This window comes from Aspergillus novofumigatus, assembly GCF_002847465.1.
Source record: "Aspergillus novofumigatus IBT 16806 chromosome Unknown P174scaffold_7, whole genome shotgun sequence".
Classification (NCBI taxonomy): Eukaryota; Fungi; Ascomycota; class Eurotiomycetes; order Eurotiales; family Aspergillaceae; genus Aspergillus; species Aspergillus novofumigatus.
The window spans coordinates 2048894-2067775 of record NW_020194280.1 but is presented as its reverse complement, the minus strand read 5'-3'; the positions used below and the strand labels follow the sequence as shown (position 1 = coordinate 2067775).

At 50.4% G+C, this 18882-nt stretch overlaps 8 protein-coding genes across 8 annotated transcripts; 2 read left to right on the top strand and 6 right to left on the bottom strand.

The window, feature by feature from the left end:
• Window positions 1-55: 55 nt before the first annotated feature.
• P174DRAFT_444950 (uncharacterized protein) lies at window positions 56-385 on the bottom strand. The gene has a single exon (XM_024828217.1). It carries the CDS (start codon window positions 343-345, stop codon window positions 139-141), a length of 207 nt encoding a protein of 68 aa, XP_024679849.1. The 5' UTR covers window positions 346-385; the 3' UTR covers window positions 56-138.
• Window positions 386-1221: 836 nt separating this feature from the next.
• Window positions 1222-2335, top strand: P174DRAFT_286249 (putative alanine--tRNA ligase). The gene has a single exon (XM_024821567.1). It carries the CDS (start codon window positions 1446-1448, stop codon window positions 2262-2264), a length of 819 nt encoding a protein of 272 aa, XP_024679848.1. The 5' UTR covers window positions 1222-1445; the 3' UTR covers window positions 2265-2335.
• Window positions 2336-2378: 43 nt separating this feature from the next.
• Window positions 2379-3377, bottom strand: P174DRAFT_412510 (uncharacterized protein). The gene is made up of 2 exons (XM_024824309.1): window positions 2810-3377; window positions 2379-2754 (listed from the first exon to the last, which is right to left on the bottom strand). The coding sequence occupies exons 1-2, from the start codon at window positions 3239-3241 to the stop codon at window positions 2446-2448; spliced, it is 741 nt and encodes a 246-aa protein (XP_024679847.1). The 5' UTR covers window positions 3242-3377; the 3' UTR covers window positions 2379-2445.
• Window positions 3378-4209: 832 nt separating this feature from the next.
• Window positions 4210-5427, bottom strand: P174DRAFT_506756 (GPI anchored serine-threonine rich family protein). Its single transcript, XM_024831326.1, has one exon. The coding sequence runs from the start codon at window positions 5301-5303 to the stop codon at window positions 4569-4571; it is 735 nt and encodes a 244-aa protein (XP_024679846.1). The 5' UTR covers window positions 5304-5427; the 3' UTR covers window positions 4210-4568.
• A 602-nt stretch (window positions 5428-6029) lies between these two features.
• On the bottom strand, window positions 6030-8545 carry P174DRAFT_395206 (extracellular metalloproteinase; the record flags this gene model as incomplete). The annotated part of the gene is made up of 5 exons (XM_024823672.1): window positions 7789-8545; window positions 7344-7738; window positions 6739-7289; window positions 6273-6687; window positions 6030-6216 (listed from the first exon to the last, which is right to left on the bottom strand). Exons 1-5 carry the CDS (start codon window positions 8143-8145, stop codon window positions 6030-6032), a joined length of 1905 nt encoding a protein of 634 aa, XP_024679845.1. The 5' UTR covers window positions 8146-8545.
• Window positions 8546-10444: 1899 nt separating this feature from the next.
• P174DRAFT_424078 (uncharacterized protein) lies at window positions 10445-11706 on the bottom strand (the record flags this gene model as incomplete). Its single annotated transcript, XM_024825171.1, has 6 exons — window positions 10445-10584; window positions 10641-10776; window positions 10842-10950; window positions 11007-11068; window positions 11122-11344; window positions 11402-11706. 6 exons carry the CDS (start codon window positions 11704-11706, stop codon window positions 10445-10447), a joined length of 975 nt encoding a protein of 324 aa, XP_024679844.1.
• A 2458-nt stretch (window positions 11707-14164) lies between these two features.
• On the bottom strand, window positions 14165-16455 carry P174DRAFT_495687 (norsolorinic acid reductase; the record flags this gene model as incomplete). The annotated part of the gene is made up of 6 exons (XM_024830872.1): window positions 14165-14952; window positions 14999-15566; window positions 15619-15699; window positions 15749-15835; window positions 15892-15991; window positions 16443-16455. The coding sequence occupies 6 exons, from the start codon at window positions 16453-16455 to the stop codon at window positions 14659-14661; spliced, it is 1143 nt and encodes a 380-aa protein (XP_024679843.1). The 3' UTR covers window positions 14165-14658.
• A 598-nt stretch (window positions 16456-17053) lies between these two features.
• On the top strand, window positions 17054-18877 carry P174DRAFT_454071 (glycoside hydrolase family 13 protein; the record flags this gene model as incomplete). Its single annotated transcript, XM_024829204.1, has 2 exons — window positions 17054-17125; window positions 17173-18877. 2 exons carry the CDS (start codon window positions 17054-17056, stop codon window positions 18850-18852), a joined length of 1752 nt encoding a protein of 583 aa, XP_024679842.1. The 3' UTR covers window positions 18853-18877.
• Between the last annotated feature and the right edge of the window lie 5 nt (window positions 18878-18882).

Here is an 18882-nt window from a genome sequence, read left to right as displayed (position 1 = left end):
TGAAAAGGGAGCGGCTCAGGGACGTTAGGACAATTCTCCCTAGTTACATTAACCGCACAGCCTGTCAATGCCAGCAGCTTCCAGTTGTGAGATAGCTTCTAATAAAAACATACGAGATCGTGTGTTTTCATTTGTCAGTCAATCCGCAATCTGCCTCAACCTCCTCGCAAAAGGGCTGTCTTCTGCATGCGATGCAATGTCTGATAAAAGCTGGCCGTAAGCCAAGTACTCGTTCTCGTGGATGACTGTCTCAAGAAGCTCGTAAACGACATCCCACCCATATCTAAATGCCGGTACACCTGAATGCGCTAACCATAACCCTATCGAGCCAACCGCAGGGAGCATTGAAAAGAATCGTAAAACGATTGGATAGCCGACGAACCAGTAACCGTTTATTTCTGACAGCGTTTGTACCTTGGTAGGACGGTGGGCTCATTGCTTTTCCTCGACTCCGGGGAAGTCATGATGAATTCGCCACTCCACGAATGTCGGGTCTTATGACAGCTTGATCGTCCTGCAGTCGCCCCCGCAGTTCTTTATTATCGAGACTTTTGTTCTCTTGTCGCTGATTTTTGATGCTCGTAATACCGTAGTGTCCACTGATTGAGAACAATACCTTCCTCCCCTTCACAAAGCTAACAAACAATTCATTCATCACCGATTCAAGTCTACAAACATGTATCAAGCAATTGTCGGTCGTTCGAGGCCTCTCTTTAGTACTCTAAAGCAGAGGCTTCAAACTCCAGGTACGCTATCGTGAGGTGGCGAAGCTCAAAGAGGAACTGGGTTAACCAGAATGACACAAACTGTCTCAGACTCAAATCAAAGGCGCAAGCACGTCGTCCGATCAGATACCTACAAACAGCCAGGTCCTGTTTCCGTCTCGTCCTTGCGTATGCAGGGCCCAGCCTGGGCCACAGCCGGCGGAGGCATCTATGCCACCTTATTTGGGGTGTACAGGATGCTGCGCTCTATGCGACAACTGAGATATATCTAGCTTATTGCCATCGTTTTGATGCACATGCGTCTCCTTTAGCTTGGAGACTTACACACTTTCGCTGCTAGTTCGATAATCGGCGCGTTGTTGATGGTCGGCATTTGTTACGGACATATGTGGCTATATCCTGGAATTACTGTTAAAAGCATCACTTACTTTACTATGTGGTTATCCACTATAATAATCCCACCGATCGGACCTCAATGTCTTGTTCCTCGAATTAATTCATTCTTTGACACGGGAATAAATATACACAGCCACTCAGCGTTGACGCTATTCCCTGTTTGGGAGATTACGTTACTATTGTGAATTTGTGCCAAGGGAAGATCACAATGAAAAAGGATGAAGCAACTTGTCTCTCTCTCGATTTCATAGTGTTTAACGCCATAGTAACTTTCTTCATCCCATAAGGTTAAATTCACTTGCCGAGACTTACTTTCAAGTGATCATGGTCACAGCCGACCGCACATTTCTCGCCTTCCAGCACAATGCCAAGCTCCACAATCTCCAAACCATCGTGAAGGCAATCCACCCATTCGCAGCCTTGGAAGAATCCAACCGGCAGCTCTTCAAGCAAGGCACCGATGAAGATTACGCTGTTATCACAGAGCAAACCATCTTCCATCCGCAAGGGGGCGGACAGCCGTCAGACGAGGGCACCATGACCAGCGCCTCGAGAGTTACCTTCACGGTCGCAGCCGTGCGCATGGACGCAGTACGCGAGGGCCAAGTCCTCCACTTTGGCCGGTTTAATCAACCCACCGTCTTCTCCGAGGGCGATACAGTCGAACAGACGCTAGACGCAGATAAGCGTCTACTATACTCGCGTCTACACACGGCCGGCCACGTCCTCGGCGCGGCGGTCCGGCACCTCCTGGAAAAGGAGGTAGAGGGGTTCGACGAACTCAAGGCGTCGCATTTCCCTGACGCGGCGGCGTGTGAGTTCCAGGGTGCGATTGACGGGAAATGGAAGGAGCCGATCCAGGCGAAAGTGAACGAGTTTGTTGAGGCCAAGTTGCCTGTCGAGGTGGACTGGTGGGATGAGGAGGAGTTTCGGAGACGAGGGCTGGAGCGATTGCTGCCCGATCGGGGTTCTGTCGCTGTTGCTCCCGGCGAGAAGTTTCGCGTGGTCAATATCGTTGGGGCCGAGGTGTACCCCTGTGGAGGGACGCATGTCGATACGACAGATCTGTGTGGCTTAACTACGGTGAGGAAGATTACGAGGAAGTCCGGCAGGTCCAAGGTCAGCTATACCGTTGCTGATTGATTCAAGGGAATTGCTATCACAAAATCTCAATAAGATAGAATATAGAATGAGTCAAATATACAGGATCTAACAAAAACTGCAATCCAGAATGGTAAAAAAAATAGAAGAAAGACTCGAGCGTCTAATGACCTCTATGCGCTGTGTTCACACATCGAAAGAGAAAAGGAATAGAGTAAGCAGGTTACAGTCCACCGGCAGCGCAAATCTTCTGAGCAGCAGGCACACGCTGAGCATAGCGATCGGGATAAGCCGAGACCTGGACCTTCTGGCAAAGCTTGCCAACCTCCATCGTCTTCCAGCCGCTGATATTCTTCATCTTGGCGAAGAACTGAGCGGCGGAGCGGGCAGGGTCCATGTCGGCAGCGATGTTGGGGTAGTAGACAGCACGCTGCTGGAAGATACCGACGCTGTCGTAGTCGTGGCCGACGGCGTCATGGGGGTACTTCAGGGACTCGGGGACCTTGCTGTTGGCATAAATCAAGAGGTTGGACTGTTCACCAATTAGTATACGAGTATATAAACAAGGAGTATGAGGATTGACTCACCTCGACCAAGCCGGTCGCAATACCAGCCAGGCAACCCTGACGACCAAGGCCTTCCTTCTTCGCTTCATCGATGATCTTGTGGGCGTGAGAGGACTGAGTGGCAGTGAGACCGGGGAGGTTGCCGCTGCCGCCACCGCTGCCACCATCACTGCCGCCATCGCAGTGCTTGGTGACATAGCTGGAGCTGCCGGTCTTCACGTAGTAATCGGCGACATAGCAGCCGTCGGAGGTCTTGTCCCAGAGCTTGTCGCCCTTGACGTCGGTGCCGGGCGCTTGGCAGACAATGGAGACATCATGGCCCTTGGGGTAGGACTTGACCACAGGATGGTTGGTGCCAGGACCAGAGCGGCAGTTGACACCATCGCCAGTGATGGGGTATGCGCTCACCAGGGTGGAGGCAAAGGAAAGGGCGACGAGAGGAAGGTACAACATGATGTCGGTTGATTCAAGAGGGTCTTAATGAGACTATTCCGGCGATTGCGCTGATCCTTAGGAGACTGAGGATGAAGATGGTTGTTTTGATGCTGATGAGAAGATCCAAACTTCGAGGGATTCAATTGTCCTTTATATAGCTGATCTGGAAGGTCATGTTCCTATTCATGATCTTCTTCGAGATGTAAACCGCGAGTCGCGAGAGCCAGTAATGCCCCCATACCCGAGCATGAACACGGTGATCATCCATATCCTCGTATAGAACAAAGGATAAGGGCAAATGAGAGTTGCCCGGTCTGCCTCGGAAATTAGTTCAAAACAGCCGCGTCCGTATACGAGAAGGAAAGTGCTCGCAGGATGAGGGCCCCTGGGGAAACTTTTGGCCCCACCTGTAGGACTGATCAGGGTCCGTCTCGTATGCATCTCGCGAAATATATCGACAATAATTCTAGCTTGACTTGTTTTGGAGTGGTCGGGATGGCTGATCTCGGATGCAACCATAATACGAAGCTTAGCGTTCGTGTTCCTGCCCAGGGACTGCCAGGGCACAGTTTCGTGTCCCAAAAATAGAGTCCGTCTCGTGTCGATCGGCGAGAACAACCAAATTTAGACGCAGCCTCTGCGACAATGGTTGCTTGTCCGCACTCTGCAGATATATGAGTGAGAGGATATCTTGGCCGAGTCTGTAACAAGTCTTGACCAAGAGTCCAAGTCGGTGTAGAGAATGTCCAAGAATGCTTGGTGACTGTAGTATCCAGCCTTGCCCACAATCATTTCTTCATTTTCCTATGTTCTACCCCAGCCGATACGAAGAGCATGACAACCCAGTAGCGTTCACTGTTCTACCTAAGTTCACCCTCGCATAGTTGGCAGTGTTGGCAATTTTGAAAAGGTTAATATATAATACGTACCTCGCGAAACAAGACCTGAATGCCTCTAGCCTTTCCGTCAGCTTGATTTCTGCCGCCATGCGAAACTCCTCACAATATATGTAATGTCGCAAAATAAATGGATCTAGGATCCCTATCAACTGACTGGCTCGGAAGGACCTCCCGAGTCGAGGACCCTGTTGAAATTGACCAAATGCTTCCTTATTGTCTCCCACAAGGCATATGTAGAGAAATTGGACGAAACTAGCAGCTGAGGCATACGATGGCTACGCAGATTAGAAGTAGCTAGAGTGAGAATAGCCTCGACTGTAGTTACATAAAATATCTCCTACAATATTTACTAATAAGTAATACCGAATACCTTGACAAAATATATCGGCATGAAGAAATTAAGTTTGACTGCACCATTCGACCGGACTCCACACCAGAGACTCCCCTCACATCGCATCGATCGGACAAGCCTCGACACTCACGGTCGTAGTAATGGTCTTGACACGAGGACCACGAGCACCGCTGCCCTCACCAGGGGCGGGGGTCACCATCGGCGCCGCTGTCGGGGTGGGAACCTTGTCCAAGGTCACAGGGTGGGAGTAGTCTGAACACCAACCAATAGTCTTAGGCACGATTCCGGGCTTCACATATTTGGAGGTTGCAGTGGTGGTGGTGCTGGGTGAAGGAGAAGAGGAGACGTGGGAGGAAGATGGATGGAAAAGACGGGAGCTGGAACCGGTAGGGCTCACCGTGACATAAACGGTAGACGCCGCAGCGCTGGGGCAGGTGGACGGCGTGGGCACGGGGGCAGGGTCGACGCAGGGCTCGACGGGCTCGGAGACGGTGAACTTGTCGCCCTGCGCGTAGATGATGTAGACGTTGGTGCCGTTGATGCCGCTGATCTGGTAGCCCCATTCGGGGTTGGTGTCGCAGGGGATCTGGACCGAGTGGGACAGATCTTCTGTTGGGATGTCAAGGGCCAGCGGAACATAAGTCGGAGGCCAGGAGACAAAGTTCCAGAGGTAGAGGCTGAAGCTGGAGGGATCAGTATCGACGCTGGTCCACTTGACGGTCACGGTGGACCCGGCTGCGTAGGTGGTGTTGGCTGCAGGACTGGTGATGTTGATGGCTGCAGCCAGCGAGCCAAGCGAGACAATCAGGGGGATCACGGAGCGCATCATGTTGATCCTCGTATTCTTATTGGTTTGATTCGCTGAGATGGTGTTTCAGGATCTAACTATGGGGAAATGGTAGATAAATAGAAGAAGAAAACACGTCTGAATATGAACAGAACTTGTAAAAGAGTGACTGTGATAATGCAAAGCAAGGAATGACTAGTAGTTGGAATAGACCTGACGCTTTGATGGTTGGAACAGGGAAAAGGGGACCACGAGGGTTAAGTACGGGACTGCTCTGAGCCTCTACTCTCATCCCCGGAAATGAGCCAAAGTGGCGTGGCAGAGTCGACAAACCCATGATCAAAAGAGTAGGCAGCACTGGATCAACTATCATCTATTGCTTCCTGCCGTAACCTCTTTGGGACAGTCAATTTATCCTAGTATGGACTGTTATTGGCGGTGTTCGAGAACTGTTCCAGGGTCTGAGCTCGGCTAATTTCTTGGCTAGGAATAAAGGGGCGCAATTGGCCCTGAATCTCGTGCTCATTTCCAGACAAAAATTGGATTACTATTAGTAGAAGTTAAGGTAGTATCGTCTACAAATCACCACCAGACTAGATAGGTACCAACAGTCCAGGATTGGTTACTTGTGTCATGGAGCGCTGTGGGATTCACCCTATTTCTTCCCCCGCTTATTACAAGAAATTAGCCGGATACAAGGTAACAGTGCCAAGAATTGTCATTATCCTCATTAAACTACGTACCCCCTTACTGCTTAGTATGGGGCACTCAACAAACACCACTGGGGACCTGAGTACTTCCAACACGATTGCTCGAGCTATACTGCGCACCAGCTCCCAATCCACGCTTGGCAAATGCCTTCCAAATCTCACACTGGTTTTCACCACCGGTAAGAGCAGTATCAGCATCAAGGATAGCATCACGGGCCTGGACGAAGTTGGGGTTGCATGGTTGCCTGCTCTCCTGATTAGCGGGCATGAACTAGCTCTCGAAGGATTCTGGGCAACTTACAAGGCCATTCCATCTATGACTAGTTTCATGGTGAGGTACTTGCCATCCGTCGGCACACCGTTGCTGAGCGTAGGCTTGGGCGCATCATTCTTGCCGTGCTTATCGATCAAGTTCCACAACACCTCGTACAGCATGGTTGCCCAGACCGTGCCGATGGCGTGAACCGCGTTCAGTGAATTGACGCTGGTGTACGTCAGAGGGTTGGTGCTCAACGAGGTCGAGTATGGGTACTGGCGGATTCCGCCTGCCCGGTTGGAAGCCCATTCGCCCATGGTGTAGTCGGTGGAGCGAGTATCGCCGGGCTTGAGGCGGATGGCCGTTGCCATGAAATCACCCCAGCCTTCGCCCATGCCGCCTGACTCGAGAGCATTCAGGCAGTTGGAGTTGGCGGGGCCGCCAGTGAGTCGGGTGGAAACTGCAAATGTTAGTCTTCGTCAAGAAAAACAAACAAGCGAGGTATACGTACGACCGTGGGTATACTCGTGGATCACAATTCCGGCCTCAAAGGAGCCGTCGCGGTATGGCGTCGACTCGGTCCAGACATACATGCGCATGCGGCCGGGCTGGCCATCGGGAGGAGTGGCAAAGTTGGCGTTGTTGGTGCCAGAGCCATCCTGGGCGTTCAGGATCACATAATCGTTTCCACGACCGCCTTGTCCGTTAGTGTTGTACTCGAAGTTACCAGCCTTCTCAGTGAAGCCTAGGGTGTAAAGCAGATCATGGTATGTATTGGCTGTGTAGAAGAGCTGGATGATCGATGCATCGATGTAGGATGAGGGAGGCGATGAGCTCGGGCTATAGGGATACTTGAATGACAAGCTGGAGCTGCTAGGGCGGTAGTTGTTCAGGTAGCTCGATCCGCCGCTGGGGTTGGATTGCGCGATGCCGTTGTTGCCGCGAGAAGTGGTATACTTTGTGCTGCCGTCGCTGACCCAGGTGAATTCCGACGCGACAGAGTCCCAAGGATCCTTGACCACCGTCCGCTGGCCCTCTGTTGGGTCATTAATTCCCCATGCGCTAAGGTCGTATCAGTAAAGGCTCTTCTGCGGGGGAGTTGACACAAATACTCACTATACTTGGTAATCTGCTTCAGCAACATAGTCCACCACACCGTGGATCTCCTCGCCGCTCTTGGCATCGATGTAGGTCAGAAGCCAGTTGCTATCAATGTCTGTCTCAACTCTCCATGTCAAGGCGAGGCTTCCATCGCCTTTGACGAAGTACACCAGTTTGGCCTTGGGGTCGGAGACAGTGCCAGAAACGCCTTTGAAAACATACGACTCCTTCTCCTCTGTGCTCTCGGACGACGCGCTATCCACAGTGATGGGAAGCTGCAGTGTGTTTGTAGTTCCCTTGAGAGCAGCCACTGGGTCGGAGAAGTCGCGCTTGGTCAATGCAGCCGAACTTGGGATCTGACCGGTGTAGAAAGAGTTGCCATACGAAAAGACCTTTCCATCTTTTCCGACCTATACACACCTATTAGCAAGAGATATACACTGCCTGACACAATACATACGTTGACATTGAAATCAGCATTGTCGATATCGAGACCGTTAGCTGTCTGGCGGAAGTGGACATGGGCAACGCCATTGTCACCAACATAGTGATCATCGACCACGCGGAAAGTCACATCAGGGGCAATCATCTTGACATGTTGAGTGGCCGCCTCCACATAGCTTTGCTGCGTGAAAGGGGCAAAGGAGGACGGGGCCTCGATGACGGTCTCTGTCGCATTGACGTACTTGGCCAGGGACTTCAAGCGGAAGGCATTCAGATCAACAGTACGACGGTTGAGTCCATAAGTCTGGTGAGCGGGATGGGCAAAGACAGAAGCAGGTAGGGCAAGAGCCCCAGCCAGAAGAAGGCCTCGCATGTTGAGGATGTGATCTGAAGGAGAAGGATATCAGATTCAGAGTGGGATGCTTCTGGGGGAGACAGTTATGAGCTCCAGCTGACTATTTATATCGGAGCCATCTGGCGTAACTGATTCTTCATCTCCTATCTGCTCCAGGCCATTATCATCATCAAGCGTAGAACTGTCCGATCTTGGCCCGACCCAGTCCGGAGCTATTCACATCATGGGATATTGCAAGACGGTAACTGTCCGTTTCCCCGCATCGCGCTCCGAGACAGTTGCATTAGCATAGATAAGACATAATACTGATCTGTAAGCATTGCGGACTGTATTCTCTCAATCGAGTGCATGACTGCGTGAGAATTGCTGAAGATAACGATCTGCATGGTTAATTGGAAAGTGGACTATGGATGCAATCTTGACGAGGATTTCAGGGACCTGTCCGTCGGATGTCCGCGTGGGTTTGCTGCAGAATCTACTGCACCAAGACTTTTATATTGCCGCTGGTACAAGCTGGTCTTGGGTGTACAATAGGGGAAGTCATTGCCGCGACTTTCCTGGTTGCGTCCAATGGGAGTGCATTCGTTCTCCGTCGGGCTGACCCGAGAAAATGCTTGGCAATTCCTTGGGTTACATAGATGACTCTTAGCAGCGCTGTACTGCTGCAGGTCATAATGCAGTGATAGCGTTTCCCAGGGACCTCGTGATAGGAACTTCCCCTTATGGGAGGGACGACAGCAGTTAAGCTGCAGTCATGCGGCTGAAGAGTCCCTTCGATGCTTATTCTCTTAGCATCTTGGTTCTTGGCTCAAGTGAATCCGACCGGAGACCGCTAGTCCTGACTCAAATATTCAAACAATATCTTGCTTATTAAAGGATCGCAAATATTGAGCCCTTGAAGCCGGGATTCGTACTCATGTGCCAGACAATTCATTCCACCCCACTATGGATAATATGTCTGCAGCCACGAACAATACTAACTTTGCGCTGTTAGGAGATTGAGGAAAGGCATGTGCGGTTTTGCTAATGACTATTATTACTGTTCTTCTTACGTGATAGCAACGGAAAATTCATCCTGTCTGCGGAGTTGGCTATCTTAAAGTTCGAGACTGCCACATGGTGTGCCTCTGGACCCTTGTACCGAACAGCGGCGTGCCAACTCTTAGGCCGCGGCTAATGGGCTAGCTAATGATAGCCAGCCTGAAGAAAGTTGAAATAAGATTGATTTCGAACGTTGCAATGGTTACAGAAGGTACAAGGCGGAGAACAGTGACTGCATTGAGGGAAAGCCTATGTAGGTTACAGTATACAACAATTGAACCTATTTGGAAAAGAGAGAACCATAGGCACAAGGAGTTGATATTCAGTCGTCTACAGGAATCTTGGTCCAGAGGTAGGCTGCGGAAGCGTCATTCCATGAACTGTGAGGAGATCTGCCTCGAAAACCAGCATTGTTGAACATACGATCGCGACTGTTATGCGGACAGCATTGCACAGGTAGAGCCGGAGGGAATCTGGTCACCCCAGCGCTATCGTCGTCTGCAATACCACCATCAAATGCAAGGGTAGCAGCATATAAAGCAACCGAGTCGTGGCTGGGCGTAACGTTGACTCCCTGAGTGACCCAGGCAAGAAGGCCATCACAATGGAGTCACCCAAACAGGCATACTCAAAGAACGGATCAGAGTTGCGTGCAGTTCCGGACATCCCAGTAGAGATCTGGGATGAGCTCACAGGAGTTGAGGTCGACGAATTGTCCGTCGATGATGGGGATGCCTGCCTGGTCATCGGATATATCATGCCGGATCAATTCGCCCTCCACTCAAAAGGGTCCACTCTCGCCCCCAGGGGCCAGAATGTAGACCGCAAATAGGAACGGTGGGATATGCTCACCACTTTGTCCGTGTCACGACCGCACGGCGAGCTTCAGCACGAGCATAGACTCCACATCGCTCAAGGTGGCCAGCACACTTGTCCAGGGTTCGTCGGGTGTTGCGGAGAAAGTTTCGCTTGGTCAGGTCTGTATAGGAGCTAGGGTCGTGAGCACCAGAATAAGCAATTGCGAGCCTGAAAGGAGAAATATATGTGAATTGTAAGTATACTGGCACCACCTTGGTATATAAGGATATAACACTAATATGAATAATACTATAGTATTTAATATCCTTGCTAGAGGATGATTCAAAATTGACACCAAGGTAGATAGTAAAAGTACAAAAAGTCCGCATCGTAGCTAGCTACGGTATAGTCCGCCGTAAAGGTCATGGGCGAAGACGTGATTTGGTCTCAGGCCACCAACACCTCGTCTTTGGCTCCTTCAGTTTTTCGCCGGGTTGTTGAAAGGAGCAGGATAAAGGTAATTCGGGCACTCGCGGCCCACAGGAGTCGCACCAAGGTTCCGACCAGGGCATAAGGTTTTGGCATACTTTCCGATATAGAAGCAAGAGTCGTAGGTACCTAGTGTCGGGTTTTGGTTAGCGGACTTCTTCTTAGCCCAGAACAAGGCCACGTACCGGCAGCACCACATGAGCTGGAATCCTGTAGGCAGTCATTATTGTCCTTGTTGACCAGTGGCAGATGGAGGTTTATGTGACTCCAATCGCTAACACCGCACGCCATGTTGTTGTAGTAGTGATCAACATAATGGGCCTGTACATAGATAGATATCGATGAGTCAAGTGAGACAAGGCTTCCTAGGTAAAGGAGAGACAGACCCGAGCAATTCCATTCACCACAAAAATGTTTGGTCGGAATGTTTCAATGAAAGGATGTTGCTGACCGGGCGTGGTCCAGGAGACACTGTAAGCTGTTGCCACAGCCTTCCTATTATTTGTTGAAGTTTGTTAGTATGATCCAGACCCAAAGAGTTTACTACATACCCCCAGGTATAGGAGTAGCCAGCGCGAATGGCAAATTTTTCGAGTATGCCTGCGCCAATTTTCTTTTGTTCTATTAGTTCTGCCCAAGTAAAAGTGACTTGATACCAGAACCTACGAGGTCTGGGCCTGCTTGGACAGAAATTTGGTGAGACCATGACTTAGTCCAAGTCTTCGAAATGCTGCCGGGCGGGCAGAGGGAGTCAGAGAGCTGATGCGTATTGCCCTGGACCGCATTCCAGTTCTGAGTTTGCCATTCATAGTAAACCTGTTTGTTGTAAGTGCATTTGCAAGGTTCACACGAGGTAATATAACTCTGTCTAGCCTCTAGGCTGGAGGAGCTGCCTCGATATTAGAATGATAGCCCTCAGATCCATGTTCGTAGCGATGCCACTTACTTGGCTGTATCGGGGAAAGAGATGTTACGTTCTTCCCAGAACTCAGGATGGACATCGACTCCTCCTGGGAAACCGTAGAAGGTGATGCCGTCAACCTCATAGGTGTCATCCCGGTTCGGTTCAGGCAATTCGTGCTTGTATGTCACAATGACAGTGCCACTATCCGTGACTTTGCCATTGCGAACTAAGTCTAAGATGGAGACTTCTTCATGATGCTCAACTGCCTGTCCTTCCTGGGCTGGTGCTGCCTGTGTTCCCAGCCCGTAAAGGACAAGGATAAGGGCCAAGGATTGAAGAGAGACCATTGTTGATAGTAGATTGGGATTCGCGTAGTTGAATTGAGCCATTAAAGTAGCTGGGCGGTCTTATATAGGTATGTTGTCGTGTCCCAGCTGAGATTCTTCGCTGATGTAACCAGTGTATGGTTCATCTGGAAGTTAGGCAGCGGTATGTAGAAGCTCCTCCCACATGAGGAAGGGCTTGACGTCTATTGGATTAGGTCTGAGAATCCTTTCACTCTTATCCACTGCCACTACTGATGGAATCCTTCTGTTCGTATTCTCTGCCACTGTACCGTACAAAAGGTGCCATCATGTAAGTTTAGGATTTAGAATAGATGTGAAATCTTCTGCTACTCGAGGTCAAGAAAGGCGCCATCAGGTAAATTTAGGGTTTGAATAGATGGATTCGCAGGTATTAAGGGGCCTTGAGTTTTTAGCTGCCAATAAGGCGGGCAGGTCCAGATTAGACAGAGATATACCTGTTAGCGCCACAACCGTTTGCCAGGTACGGAGTATTACCTTATCTGGACTACTGGGAGTCATCAAAATTCCAAACACCTAGCCACGTGTGAGACCTACCTAGTAAATGATTACACTATATCAGAGTATTTTTTGTTTCTTGGCGTGGCCATCCACGGCTTGATCCGGCGCATCTTCGGAAATTATTGTAAGGCTTGTCCCCGACACAGGGCGCCTTTGAGCTTGATGACTGGCTTAGCGAGCTTGATCCCGTTGGGGCTGAAGGATTCGAAGGCTGTTCGTGGATACATTAGTTGTGGTGGAGCCCAAGGAAACGGTGAAACACAATAGCCCAGTTTAGACTGGCTGACCTGATCTGCAAATCCTTATGACCATATCCAACCCACCTAATCCATACGTCCGGAGTTCGGGTGGGTCAAGGCTTTGCCCCAATCTACCTCATATATCTATAGGTGGATGACGGCAAAGGGTGAGTTTATAACACAGTGGCTCGTCATCACTATCTCAGTTACTCCAACCTAAGCCTCACAGAGAAAACTATATGAGAAGAAATGGAACGGAATCAAAGTTTGATCCTTGGTAGCGCATTGAAAATAGAGCACTGCCACCTTTTGTGCTATTAAGCTTAGCAGCCTAGCGGGTGGAAACGGAGCTGATCATTCGTATGCATGATAAAGTAATGGTCGGGAGCCTTGATGTGTATATTATGTATCATTGGCTATTTCCATGAGTATTTCTGCTAAGAATCCTTCATATATCCTGATCTGCAAGTCTGTTTCCCATCGTGGCAGCCTAAATGGCGTGATCATTGACATAGGCAACGTGGTTATATACTAGTTTCGGAGGAAGAGCAATCTTGATAACTCATCAGTATATTAATTTTACCAGATTCCATTTGTAACCTCCATGACCTCTCTATATAGGCTGGAATCAACGGTTTTTAACTTTTCAGCGAATCTGGCGCGCTAATCACCTGCCTCTCACCTATTGGACTGGGTACCCAGTCTTCTCGTTGTTAATGTCAAAGTTGAGTGGATTACCTCCCACGCGATGGTTGACAGAGAAAGGTATGTCGACTAAACATGTCTAGACCCTCGTGTGTCTTAGAAGGCACTAGCCGCTCACATCACTGAAAGCCCGCCTCCGCCACGAAAAGATGCTAAGGCGTAAGAAATCAGAACTCGTCTAATCCACCGTGGGGAGGGTGCATGTTCCCGCAGAATCGAAATGAATGTCTCAGAAATGGCCCACCGGTTGAGTTGATACGACACTGTATACACCATTTCGCAAAGGCTGGGCTATACCTTGTTTTCCCTCTCGCCAACACTCAGGCATTGGAAGAATTACTTGATGCAAATGTTCTGAACAACTCCCCCAACGGAACTCCTACTGCCAATGTGGCTTGCCTCATTGCGCTCACTGCAATGGCAATGCAAATGCACCGTCCTGGGTTCTTGGGCCTGTGTTTGCCGATGCTGATCCTGATGCGTACATGCAAACGGTGCTGACACTGCTGCCCCGACTCTTGATGGAGGAGACTAGCCTGAGAACTCTAAAGTCTGTCGTTACAGTGATAGGTTACTCCCACCACAAATGACTTACGTGTCTCCCTAACGGTCAATTCTCCTATATTCTCCATATTGGTCAGGCTAGATCGCGTCATTATTTCTGGCCATGGCTGTTCGGATGTTGTATACTGTCGGGGGAAACAGGTATTGTGCCATCCACCAAGCAGAAGAAGGACATCTGCGTGCTCTATTCTGGCTCTGCTATCGTCTGTTAAGACATGGCAATCCGCTTCGGTTACCCTCCTTTGATAAAAGACAAGGACCGTGACTTGCAGCTGCCCGAAGACTACATACTATCGTCTTCAGATCACAAATTCTTCATCGAATCTGTGTCATCTTGAGAGCTTTTGTTTCCCTCATGCATTTGCCTTTTTAAATCGAAAGTATATCATTTGCTTTACTCTAACTATGGCAGGGGACAGCCCGAGGCCAGTGCCTTCAGTACATTCGCGAACTAGACCAAGAACTACGTGATCTCAAGCCGAGCTTCCCTGATAGCTCTTGGCCTAAGTTGTTTGCAACTGAAAACGCGCGCAATTACACGTTCCATGGTCTGAGCCTACGTGGTGTCAACTTGCACCGGGAGTACTTATTTTTGCCAGGGTAAAATCCACAGAGCAGCGAGTGCTTGCAGCCAGCCTTCTCCGCAGGGGTGGTCCTTCCTGTCCTCCAGTGCGGAGCTCTTTATCGGGAATCACGGTCCATGCTGCTTTATATATACCGCATACGCGACTTTTTTAGCTGACACATTTTCTAGTATGTCTATGGAATTACCAACTATCTGTCTCCTTCTGGTGAGCTGACCTTACCTCGAGGATCCGTACTCAATACAGAACGGGAAGCTTGTCCATGACCCTTGATAGCGGCTGGGGGCTCGAGGCACATAATAAGGAGCAAGATAGAAACCCACCAGAGATCGACCTCCACTTCAAGTCGCCTGGCGCGGCTTGACTGGCTGTTGATGAGGAGGGGAATGCAGGTGTACTGAAAGGCGAGTATAAGTCACATCTGCGGCCGTCAAATTCAAGTTGTAGGGCGTATCTTGAAAGATGAAATTCATCGGGAAACCCGGATCGAATGATACAGCGGTATCGATCTTAACCATATCCGCCCTAGACAACTCAACATTGAGCGCCTCAATATTCGCCAGAAGGTGCTCAGCCTTCCGCTGCCCAATAATCGGGTAGACGTAAGGCGACTTGTGCAGGACATACGCGAGAGCCTGGCCTAGTCAGTAAACTGTGACTGCATATAATGAGCAAACATACCACAGCACATAGACTCGTATTCCTCAGCTTCGCAACCTCTTCGAGCGTCTCGGACACTTTAGTCTCATTCTCGTTCATTTGAGCCGAGCGTCCTCCACCAGCATGCGCCGCCTCGCGGGCCTCCGCCGTCTTGAACCGCCCCTGACCCAACGGCGCCCACGCAGCAATCGCCATGCCCTGATCCCGACACATCGGAATAACCTCACGCTCCATGTCCCTGCACAGCGCATTCCACTTGCCCTGGTAGACGGAGAATGGCCGCAGCCCGTGGGCTCGCGCGTACGCGTTCGCCTTGACCACCACCCAGGCGGGCGTATCCGAAACCCCGAGGTACAGGACCTTACCTGCAGAGATCAGCGCATTAAGCCCGTGCATGACCTCCTCGACGCTGGTCGTGAAGTCCCACCAGTGCACGTAGAGGAGATCGATGTAGTCCGTCTGCAGCTTCCTGAGGCTGTGATTGACGGATATGTGCAGCGACTTGAGGGAGTTACCGACGTAGTTGGACTGGATGGGTTCTCTGTCAAAGTGCGCAGTGCGAAAGCCCGTGGTGTATTTGGTTGCGATGCTGTTCAGTCAGAGGAAGCAAAGGCAATGAGATCGGTACGGGCGATGCTTACACCATCTGATCGCGGTTCCCACGGGCTGTCATCCAGTCCCCGATCCATTCTTCTGATTGTTCGGACTGGTAATTATTCGCACTGGTAGGGGTTAGCTGGGTTGTTCAAGCTGCCCGCTGCATCGACATACGTGTCGATAAAGTTACCCCCATTCTCATAGAACGCATCCATAATGGCAAAGGCATCCTGTTTTGAGCATTTGCCCATGGACTCTTCCCTGTAATGGTCAGTAACACGTCATTGTTGTATCTGTGAATTTTTTTAGGAACATACCATGCGGTCCCAAAGTTCATCGCACCCAGGCATAGTGGAGACACCTTGACGCCCGCAGACGGTGCAAGGACACGATGATATCCTAGAGGACCCTTGGGTTCTAAAGCAGACATCTTGCTTGCGAGTCGGCAGTTTCGCAGTTGCTGAATCGCTCGTCGGGAGGCGAACGGCAGCATTTATCATCGCAGGCATGAGAATGCTGGATAGTCGTGACGCAGCTCTGCTCGAGAGTCCATGGAAGACGTCTGTTATTGAATACGAGGCATGACTCACCATATCAAGCAGAGTATATCGTCACTAACATAGGGAGCACAGCATCAAGGCATCTTTCAATCTTGACCCACAAGCAGCCCTAGGAATACGAACATTGGCGTCGATTCGATGATGCAGAGCATGCAATTCACGGCTCCCGGGCCGAAAGACCGACATTAAAGCAGACGACATACTTTAGTCCGGAGTTGGCTTATAATATTCAGTAGTGATATTTATATTATGTCTTTGTTAGTAAATAATTAAGAGTGATCTAACAATCCAGAGTATTAACGACGCACGTTCTGGAGACATGGCTTGATTCTATGTGGCGCTTATTTTATCTTCCACCAATTCAACGTCTGCTAAACTACTCCCATCAATACCATGACATTTCGATGCTTCATTATCTTCTTTATGCCGACCTCGAGGCATTTACAACCCCATTGTGAACTGTGTGAGACGAAGCGGCGGCGGTGCATATCCATACAAGAGGCACCACCGAGCTGAAGCTGGAGGGACCAAGATAGGGTGTGGTATTTTGGAACGGAGTAAGGATAAAAGGTGCGAATGTATGATACAATGATCAATTCCAGTTGAGCTGGTGCCCTTGCCATCGCCAGAATGAAACACTCTTTCGCGGATGCTGTCCCCCGCGATTCGAACAATCGCATATTAAATGAGTAGCAGGATGAATTACTCGGCTGTCTCATTATCATTTGTAGGTTGTCTCGTGAGAACTAGTTATCATCCCCCCACGTCCAAGATTTGCGGGGGCGGGCTCTATTCGGAGTTGATGCGGATGCAAGTCGGAGAGATCGAAAACCCACTCAATGTCTGCACATAAATAATCAAGTGAACGCCACATAATTCAGAAGAACAATGAGTTTATAGCATTTTGTTGGAGGCAAGTATGTCACCGCACGCTACAACGACCGTCCCCACAGGGACCAACAACTGGTGGAAGGAGGCCACTGTCTACCAGGTAGTCTACCTTGACGAATACTCATCAATCACAGCTGACAGGGGCAGGTATACCCCGCATCATTCAAGGATTCCAACGGCGATGGATGGGGTGATATACCCGGTCTAATATCCAAGATCCCATACCTCCATTCACTGGGCATCGACGTAGTATGGCTGTCACCGCACTACGACTCCCCGATGCACGACATGGGCTACGACATTTCCGACTATGAAAAAGTGCTTCCGGCGTACGGGACTGTCGCGGACGTCGAAAAGCTGATTGACGAGTGCCACGAGCGTGGCATGAAGCTCATCCTTGATTTAGTGGTGAATCACACCAGCGACGAGCATACCTGGTTCAAGGAGAGTCGCAGCAGCAAGGACAACGAAAAACGCGACTGGTATTTCTGGCGGCCGGCACGGTATGACGAGCAGGGCAGCCGCCTTCCACCGACAAATTACAGAGGCTATTTCGCTGGGAGTACGTGGACGTGGGACAAGCAGACACAGGAGTATTACCTGCATCTGTACGCGAAGGAGCAGCCTGACCTAAACTGGGACAACCGGGCCACGCGCGAAGCCATCTATACCAGCGCTATCCGGTTCTGGCTTGACAAGGGGGTGGATGGCTTCCGCGTCGACACCGTCAACAAGTATAGCAAACGGACGGATTTCCCCGACGCGCCTGTCACCGACCCCAAGAGCTATATTCAGCCCGCGGTGGAGATGTGGTGCAATGGTCCGCGGATCCACGAGTTCCTGCGCGAAATGTACGACGAAGCGTTGGCGCCGTACGGGGACGTGATGACCGTCGGCGAGCTGGCGAATACGCCCGACCCGAAAGATGTGCTCAGGTATGTCGGTGCGTCAGCGAAGCAGTTGAGCATGGTCTTCCACCTGGACATTGGTCATATCGGTATGGGCAGCAGCCTGGAAGACAAGTATATCTTCCAACCGTGGAAGCTCACTGAGATGAAGGCCATCGTGGGCAAGTGGCAGTCTTTCGTCGAGGGGACGGACGGGTGGACGACGGCTTTCTGTGAGAACCACGACAACGGCCGGTCTGTATCACGATTCGGATCTGATGACCCTGAGTTCCGAGAATGCTCCGCTAAGATGCTGGCATTGATGATGGTAGCTATGACCGGAACGTTGTTCTTGTACCAAGGGCAGGAAATCGGGATGATCAATGCGCCGCGGGATTGGTCCATTGATGAGTATAAGGACATTGAAGGGCTGGGATACTATCGAGAGGCTGAGCGCCAGGCTGGAAATGGCACCGATCCAAGCAGACCAGGACGCATCATGGACGGTCTGCGGGTTCTAGCGCGAGATCATGCCCGACTGCCGATGCAGTGGGATGATACTGCCAACGCCGGATTTACAACGGGAACAGCGTGGATGCGCACTCACGATCTGTACAGAGAAATCAATGTGAAGAAGCAGGAGTCAGATCCCCAAAGTGTGCTTTCGTTCTGGAAGAGCGTATTGCGGCTGCGCAAGGATTACCGCGAGTTATTCATCCATGGTGCGTTTGAGGTCCTGGACTTTGAGAATCTCGAGACCTTTTGCTTTGTCAAGTCGAGGGAGGAGGATCGCGCATTGGTGGCCTTGAACTTCACCTCTTCACCTCAGCCACTTACCCAAGCTGACATGGCAGGGGAGATGAAGCTTTTGGTTAGCAACTATCCCTCCTCGACACTGGGTACATTACAGCCCTACGAGGGGAGGATCTACATATCGTGAATCTCAGCTTTGGCTATATAATCAGCACAA

What these genes read in the sequence shown, in the direction of transcription:
- P174DRAFT_444950 (XM_024828217.1), bottom strand. Translation starts at nt 345, where the DNA reads ATGCTCCCTGCGGTTGGCTCGATAGGGTTATGGTTAGCGCATTCAGGT.
- P174DRAFT_286249 (XM_024821567.1), top strand. Translation starts at nt 1,446, where the DNA reads ATGGTCACAGCCGACCGCACATTTCTCGCCTTCCAGCACAATGCCAAG.
- P174DRAFT_412510 (XM_024824309.1), bottom strand. Translation starts at nt 3,241, where the DNA reads ATGTTGTACCTTCCTCTCGTCGCCCTTTCCTTTGCCTCCACCCTGGTG. An exon ending in TTGCGACCGGCTTGGTCGAG is followed by an intron (nt 2,755 to 2,809) that starts GTGAGTCAATCC and finishes ATTGGTGAACAG; the next exon opens with TCCAACCTCTTGATTTATGC.
- P174DRAFT_506756 (XM_024831326.1), bottom strand. Translation starts at nt 5,303, where the DNA reads ATGATGCGCTCCGTGATCCCCCTGATTGTCTCGCTTGGCTCGCTGGCT.